An 8504-nucleotide genomic window follows, 5' to 3' on the forward strand; every position below is an offset into this window, starting at 1 on the left:
AATCACTTAAAATTGCATACTCTTAGACTTTACAGAGAAATTATTATATATACTTGCCACATATCTCAATTGACATACTCTATTGTTATTGGTCAATTTTTTTTACTGTAATTGTTTTCTGATCGGTTCTTATATGTAAATAAACTTTTATAATTTTCACCGCGTGCATGTTAATTATACCATGACGTAATATAATTAGCTGGGTACACCATATGAAAGTGCCACGTGGTGTGACGGGTACACAGAATAATTACTCTTTTATAATCCAATGGATCAATGCCGTCTAGCGGTATTAATCCTCCTTATGTACATGGACAGTTTTGAGTTTGTTTGTTTGATAAAAAAAAATTACAAACCATACCACACTCTTATTTTCATCTTCTGGTAAACCTTTTAATCAGACAAAAAATACTTGTTATTTAAGATAAAATTTAAATTCACTAAAAAGGAAAATTGGAGTATAGTTTGTAAAATTGTTTTCAAATTACAGTTCCCTTTAATAAACTGGATTAATCAATATTTTTTATTACTAAAATGACCAAAACCCCTACATTTTTGTTAAATACAGAAAAGTCCCTGTGTCCATCATCTTCGGCTCCCCTGTCTGTCATCACTCTCTCCCTCCTTCTCCAATTAAATCCAACAACTAATAAAAACCCTAACCGACCTCTCTCTCTCTCTCTCTCTATCTCTTCACTCCTCACAGCTCCGATCAACAACCAATGCGATCCGCATTCTGATCAAAACCTCCCGCATTTCCAACCTCCATGTAAAACCCACACTCTCCTTCTTCTTCTTCTTCCTCCTCACCCGGATCTCTCTCCAAGTAAACTTCCTCTTTACTCTTTATATTATTCCTTGCTTGCTTTGCTTCGCTTCTAAAACCACCTCTTTTCGGTTTCAGACTAAATATTAGATTCAGTTATTATTTTTTTGGGTGATGGAGGCTGCTCTTTTGGTGGTTCCTTGTGATCTTGAAGCTACTTTGTTTTAGCTCTCTCTATATATATCTTCTCACTGTGAAAAGACTTGCCCACTCTCTCACTCCCACTCCCACTCCCACTCTTTTTTTTTCTTCCTCTGTGTTTCTATTGGTTTAGCTTACAAGATCTCCCCAGATGTTAGTCCTTTTATTTTCTATTTTATTGTAATTTTATTTCTTTTACATAATCTGGATTGATTGTGTGGTTTTGGACTTTACTTAATCAGCGTCATGTTTCCTTCTCCGGTCAAATTTTCGATTTCTATTGCTCTTCTCAATACGGAAATAATTTGATTTATTTTTTTTTAGAAAAAGAAAAAAAATTCTCATCCTATCTCCGAGAATCTAGTTAATTTTTTTTTCACTATTTTTTTTTTTGGTTCTTTTAGCTGGAAATGGTAAAAATGAAGAAGCTTAGATTAAAATTGACTGTGGTTGTCGATTTATAGTGGATTGATTATTTTATTGATTTTGGTGCGTTGATGATCATTCTCATTGACTAAATGGCAATCTGATGGTTTCAGATCTTTGTGGAGTGGTGGAGTTGACGTACTGAAATGGCGAAACTGAAGGCTATGGAGTGTCAGTGTGCCATTTTGGTGTTGCTTTCCCTTTTGATCATTGGGGAAGCCGATGTTTATATCGTGACGATCGAAGGAGAGCCCATTATAAGTTATAGAGGTGATGTTGATGGGTTTGAAGCCACTGCTGTGGAATCTGATGAAATAATGGACACCACTAGGTAATGTATACTCGCCTTTTTCCCCTTAACTATTTGGTTTTCTTGATGTTTACTAAACTGAGTGTACATTAATTATTGTTTTTTTACTCGTTTCGGCATATGCAACATGTTTGTATGCATTATGGTAGAATATGTACCAAAAGTTTCATATTTTGGATGAGAAGAATATTAGTCAACCAATTGTAGACAGATTGGGATGCTCTGACCATTTAAAGAAGCATTGAAATTAGGATGTCCCTAATTTTGCAAACTGACTCTGTGCCGTGTTAGGTTTGTGAGGTATCTTTGTTAAATCATGGAACTTGGTTGTATGTTGTTACAAATTTTGACTTTTTTGGTTGACCTTGCATAGTCTTGTGTACTTGTCAAATAAACAAGCTCATACTCAGATGACTGTAAAACTAGATTCTGGCTGTATATTGATGGTCCAATGTTGACTTATGACTCCAACGTCTTTACTTTGAAACATGCTTGGGTTACATGATGTTGCTTGCTCTCAGGACCTGCCGCTGCTCTTTCTCTGTCCTTTTCTGCTCACTAATTGTTGATGTAGTCAATTTTGAAGTCAAAACCATTTGGCGAAAGAAAATAGACTGTCTTCAGCTTGATAAAAGTGAAATTTTATCGATTCCACTTAGGAGTTGACACTGTCCGGCTAATTGGTTTTTCCATAAATATTATTAAATCATAGCCACTCAACAACTACAGAGGTTCTTCATCCTGAATGATTTATTCCTCTGGATAATAAATTAGGACTTGATACCAGTGAAATTCTGGCCAAATCCAGGATTTTAATGTTAATAATAATAATAATCATATCAGATTGATGAAGAGGTACTAATTTGATTGTATCATCTATGAAGATTGTGAAACTCTACAAATACTCTGTTTTTATTATGATAAGATCATCAGAAACATGTACAGACAAATCCATGCAGAATATTACACAGTTTTTTTTTGTATGAAATGACCAGATGGTTGAAATGCAGTCCAATCCGTGATCTGTCATTTCTCTTGTTTGTGTTTATTTCGGTGATCATTGTTTCCAAAGACTTACTAGATCTCGGAGACAATCATTCAACATTATCCCATCCTACATGGTTAGTGGCATATTAGTACTTAGTTTCAGCTATTTTATCGTAGCATATTGAGATATAATATCATGATATGCAAGCTTATATGCAGCTACTCACTTTTTTAGGGAAATTATGCAATTCAATATCATGAATATGGTCTGCAACACTTACTTTTTTATAGACATTGTGAGATACTTCGCTTTACCAGAGGATGGCTATCGCTTTGATTTTGAATGCAGACATAGACCGATCATTAGCGCTTAATACCTCATTCTTGCCTTTCATTTTGTCTTTATTCAGTGAATCAGTCTTGTCCTATGCCCGGCACCTTGAGAATAAACATGATATGCTTCTTGGAATGCTGTTTGAGCAAGGGACTTACAAGAAACTCTACAGCTATCAACATCTTATAAATGGTTTTGCAGTTCACATTTCTCATGAGCAGGTGAAACCTTGGTCCCGGCCTCTTTATATGTTTAATATTAATTGCACTATGTTGATGTGTTTTCTTGAATTTGGATTTTCTTACACTGATCCTTTTATTAGTAGGCAGAAACACTGATGCGTGCTCCGGGTGTGAAATCTGTGGAGAGGGATTGGAAGGTTCGGAGGCTTACAACTCACACACCACAATTTTTAGGGCTGCCAACCGGAGTATGGCCAACAGGAGGTGGCTTTGATAGGGCTGGAGAGAATATAGTGATAGGGTTTGTGGATTCGGGAATTTATCCTCATCATCCAAGCTTTTCTAGCTACCATAGTGATCCTTATGGGCCTGTTCCCAAGTACAGAGGTACATGTGAAGTCGACCCGGACACCAAGAGGAGTTTCTGTAACGGGAAGATTATTGGAGCCCACCATTTTGCAAAAGCTGCAATAGCAGCTGGGGTGTTCAATCCAGCTATTGATTTTGCCTCTCCTATGGATGGCGATGGACATGGAAGGTTAGGCCCCGCACTCCTGATATCTGTGCTGAACTAAAAATTTATGCTACTATGTGTTTGCTCTTATCATTCTGACTGAATGTTTAGTGTGTTTCTTAGATACAGAATTTTTTTTAGTTTCATAGAAAATAAAATTAAGTTTTACACGTAATTATGCTCAAACAAATCCCCCAAATGAGATCCACAGAGTTTGTCCTCTTCATTAGTTGCAATTGATGCACTTTATATTGCCCCTTTTTTATTTTGTAGCACAAATATTCGATTCTTTGTTTCCTTAACCCTTTTCTCCTAATGTTGATTCAGATTTATTCTGTGTTATGCTTTATCTCCCTCTCTTTTCTTTGTTTTCTAGTCACACTGCAGCTATTGCAGCTGGAAATAATGGAATTCCTGTCAGAATGCATGGCCATGAATTTGGGAAAGCAAGTGGGATGGCTCCCCGTGCCAGGTGAGGAGAAATAAAAAAAACTCATGATGTTTCAATTTATAGAGGAAGTGTTATCCATTCCTTTTAAACAGACATACAAATTTTCTGTGGTTCAGAATTGCCGTATACAAAGCTCTATACAAGCTTTTTGGAGGGTTTGTTGCAGATGTTGTAGCCGCAATTGATCAGGTATGCAATGGTACCCTGCTAAAACCCAAAAATAAAACAAAAGGGTGAACACTAGTAGTGTTGCTTCTTATGTATGTAAGTACAGGTATGTGGTGTGCGTGAGCAACTGAGAATTAGGATATACCCACTTATGTTCTGAAATTATGTTCCAAAAACTCCAGCAACCCATTAAAGCTGTTATATGATTTACTTATACACATATTCACATATTTACTCCTGTTTTGTATCGACTCCTTCCAATTAAAACTAAAAAGGAAATAAAATATTATTTTGGGATTTAATTGATTTTGTATTTCTGGATACAAGATGATTGTATGTGAACTGCTACCTTTTTGGGTTTATTCAAGATACAATAAGTACAATATTTTCTGCCAACCAGTTTACATTCTCCTGAGATTATCACTTCATTTGCATTTTGGTAGAATGGTTCTTTTTTATCTGAAATTTCATGAACAGGCTGTTTATGATGGAGTGGATATACTGAGCCTTTCTGTGGGGCCAAACAGTCCTCCAGCTACCACAAAGACCACTTATTTGAACCCGTTTGATGCCACTCTTCTTGGAGCTGTGAAAGCGGGTGTATTTGTTGCACAGGCAGCTGGAAATGGAGGACCTTTCCCAAAAACTTTGGTTTCTTATAGCCCTTGGATAGCTTCTGTTGCTGCCGCCATAGATGACCGAAGATACAAAAATCATCTCACGCTTGGCAATGGAAAAGTGTTACCTGGACTTGGGTTGTCACGTAAGTATTTGTTTGGGCGAGTGTGTGTACATAGTAATTTTTTCATTATCACTTGGCAGATTATTTGAAAGCACTTTCTTGCAAAGTACGTAGTTTCTTCTGAAAACGCTCCAAGAATATTGCAATTGCCAATAACAATACTTCAACCAACTGATATACAATTTCCCGAGGATAACACTAAGATCTTTTAGAATTATGATATGTTTTTGACGTTGTCAATGGACATATGAAATACTCTCTCAGATTCATCTTGTCCTGTACCATAAATTTTCAGCCATTAAGATGATGTAGTATAGCAAACCATGATTGCGTAACAAGGTGGTTTGGCTGACGTAGAAACCATATAGAGGCACAGCATCATGTCTAGTTACTGGTTCCATCACTTTTTTTAAAAAAAAAATAACACTCTGGAAAGGGAGAAGATATTGCATTCATATTTATTTTTAAGTAATTTTCCTGATTATGTAGAATACTGGGTCAGAAATTGCCCTTGGCAGTCAGCTCCCTAAATTAATCAAATGAAGCTACCATAATAATTAGCTCATCACCTGCTCTCTCTCAAGTCTATTTGATACACTTTACAGAAAACGTGTACATCTCAGTTCACTGAATGCACACGAACATATTCATACTAGTCATAGAGTATAAGTGTCCATGTTGTCCATTGGGATCTCAAGTGGAGAACTGTGATGTGATCTTTGATTTAGTTCTCAGGAGCATATTTTCTTAGATATCATATTGGAAAATAAACTTTAGAGAGGGAGAGATAAGTTGTGTAATCGCACTTCATAGGCTCCATGGTTATTTCTTCATAAGACTATTTCAACTTGCAGCAGTTGTCATGTGTTTGTTCCTGTACGTTGAATATTATCTAAATTGTCACAATTTATGATATCTTTTCTACTTTTCTGCCTTTCTAAAGCTGAACTACCCCCTTACCATTGGCCTCCTCCTTTTGCAGCATCTACGAATCCAAATCGAACGTACACACTGGTTGCTGCAAATGATGTGCTTTTGGATTCTTCGGTAATGAAGTTCAGCCCCTCAGACTGCCAGAGACCAGAAGTTTTAAACAAGAACTTGGTTGAGGGGAATATTCTTCTTTGTGGCTACTCGTTCAATTTTGTTGTTGGGTCTGCATCAATCAAGAAAGTCTCACAAACAGCCAAAAGTCTTGGTGCAATTGGTTTTGTCCTTGCTGTGGAAAATGTTTCCCCAGGAACAAAATTTGATCCTGTTCCTTCTGGTATTCCTGGGATTGTAATCACTGATGTTAGCAAGTCAATGGTAATCCCTTCAAATTTCTCTCCCTTAGAGTCCTCTTAATCATCTCAGAGTATGGTTTTCTTTCCACTGTAAAATTGATTAGAATAGGAATTGATGTAGCATTCTTCTTTTCGTATCTCAGGATCTCATAGACTACTACAACATCTCAACATCAAGAGATTGGACTGGTCGTGTTAAGAGTTTTAAAGCTATAGGTAGCATTGGGGATGGATTGATGCCTATACTCCACAAATCAGCACCCCAGGTTGCATTATTCTCTGCTCGGGGACCTAATATTAAAGATTTCAGCTTCCAAGATGCAGATCTTCTTAAACCAGATATTCTAGCTCCTGGTTCTCTAATTTGGGCTGCCTGGTCCCCAAATGGAACAGATGAGCCTGACTATGTTGGTAAGTATCAATCAAAGCACTTACATATTCTTTCCCCTAATATTCTATTACGATTAAATATTTTTCAAACTTTAGTTCTAAACTGCATTATCCTGTAGAAACTACACAATTCAAGGGCATTTAGATGTAGTAGGATTATATCAAGGGGAAGATTCTAGTAATTGCCTTTTATTTGTCAGATGACATAGAAAGTCATTGGCAATCATAGTTCTGCTTCTACAAATGCAATTTCTGACATCTAAAGAGGTTATTTTATTTAACCAGGGGAGGGATTTGCTATGATTTCCGGAACAAGTATGGCTGCACCACATATAGCAGGAATAGCTGCTCTTATAAAGCAGAAGCACCCTCATTGGAGCCCTGCTGCCATCAAATCATCATTGATGACAACATCAACAACTATGGACCGAGCTGGAAAGCCTCTCCAGGCACAACAGACTTCTGAAACACAAGGCATTAAGTTTGTGAGTGCCACTCCTTTTGATTACGGGAGTGGCCATGTTGATCCAAGGGCTGCTCTAGATCCTGGACTAATCTTCGACGTGGGTATGTATTCTTTTCCCATTTGTGTATGATTTTACTAGTCCGCAACTAACGTGAAAGTATGGATATATGTGAGAGGTTAAGTATAGGAAGAACTCCCAACTTCCCTTCAACTCCTGTAGGATTAAGAAATAACTCAAATGAGAATGTTCTTGTTTGATTTAATTCGATTGTTTTGAAAAAAAAAAAGAGAGAAAGAAGGGACTTTTATATCCTTGACAGGAAATAGGAACCATGAGTAGAACTATATTGTGCTGGTATATCAGGCTGGATGACATATATTGGGCACCTTGTCTAATGAAATCTAAATTGTTTGAATTACAGGTTTCCAGGATTACTTAGGCTTCTTGTGTACAACACCTGGTATTGATGCACATGAGATAAAGAACTACACAAACTCCCCCTGCAACTACACCATGGGTCACCCATCAAATTTCAACTCTCCCTCAATCACAGTATCTCATATTGTAGGAACTCGTACAGTTACACGCACAGTGACAAATGTTGCTCAAGAAGAGACCTATGCCATCACAGCCAGAATGGCTCCAGCAATTCACATTAGTGTCAGCCCTCCAGCGATGACTCTGAAACCTGGTGCTTCACGAAAATTCTCTGTGAGTCTCACAGCTCGGCGGTCGACCGGAACCTACAGTTTTGGAGAGGTTCTGTTGAAAGGTAGCCGGGGGCACAAGGTTAGGATCCCGGTGGTAGCTATGGGTTACCAACGGTAATTTTAGTTGGGTTAATTAAGAATTTTAACAATTATGGTTGTAATATTCTTTGTAATCTGTGATAATAAGTTGTGAGGCAAGGTGTATTGTCTGAAATATGTTTATCAGTGTGTGGAATAGCTGTAAAGGTAACTGGTATGGAGAGGACTACTAGTTCTTCCGCTCATAAGTTTTGCTGATTTATTGGGTACAAGGTTTTCCCTTGATCTTGTTTCAGGGTGGTAAACATTTTGTTTTCACTGTATCCAAAAGAAAGGGCAAGTTCTGAGATTGCGATTTTGTTTTTCTAATCTTAGCTAGAACAAACCCACTTTACACACACACAAAAAGAGGAACAAACCCACTCTCATGTTTTGAGTCCATTCAGCTCCTACTGCATAATCAAATATTCACCAACTTCTTTCTAGTGAGCCATGATGACCATAACTTCATACTTCAAAAAATTTCTTAGA

The 8504-nt window shown here is 37.2% G+C and overlaps 1 protein-coding gene across 3 annotated transcripts; it reads left to right on the plus strand.

The window, feature by feature from the left end:
- The first annotated feature begins 659 nt into the window (after positions 1-659).
- On the plus strand, positions 660-8258 carry LOC126790858 (subtilisin-like protease SBT2.5). 3 transcript variants are annotated; one of them, XM_050517213.1, is made up of 11 exons: positions 660-826; positions 1507-1724; positions 3101-3245; positions 3350-3744; positions 4097-4192; positions 4288-4360; positions 4817-5102; positions 6064-6389; positions 6511-6778; positions 7043-7324; positions 7646-8258. In XM_050517213.1, exons 2-11 carry the CDS (start codon positions 1540-1542, stop codon positions 8050-8052), a joined length of 2463 nt encoding a protein of 820 aa, XP_050373170.1. In that variant the 5' UTR covers positions 660-826; positions 1507-1539; the 3' UTR covers positions 8053-8258. The 3 variants fall into 3 exon arrangements, with proteins under 3 accessions (XP_050373170.1, XP_050373171.1, XP_050373172.1); XM_050517214.1 differs by lacking the exon at positions 660-826 and adding an exon at positions 989-1120; XM_050517215.1 differs by lacking the exons at positions 660-826; positions 1507-1724 and having other exon boundaries at positions 3102-3245; positions 3347-3744.
- The last annotated feature ends 246 nt before the right edge of the window (positions 8259-8504 follow it).

Source organism: Argentina anserina, chromosome 4 (genome assembly GCF_933775445.1).
Source record: "Argentina anserina chromosome 4, drPotAnse1.1, whole genome shotgun sequence".
Lineage (NCBI taxonomy): Eukaryota > Viridiplantae > Streptophyta > Magnoliopsida > Rosales > Rosaceae > Argentina > Argentina anserina.

Bases quoted from the DNA above. Each gene is read 5' to 3' on its own strand.
- LOC126790858 (XM_050517213.1), top strand. From the start codon at position 1,540: ATGGCGAAACTGAAGGCTATGGAGTGTCAGTGTGCCATTTTGGTGTTG. The intron at 4,193-4,287 runs GTGAGGAGAAAT...TCTGTGGTTCAG, and splicing joins GGGATGGCTCCCCGTGCCAG to AATTGCCGTATACAAAGCTC. The intron at 6,390-6,510 runs GTAATCCCTTCA...TTCGTATCTCAG, and splicing joins CTGATGTTAGCAAGTCAATG to GATCTCATAGACTACTACAA.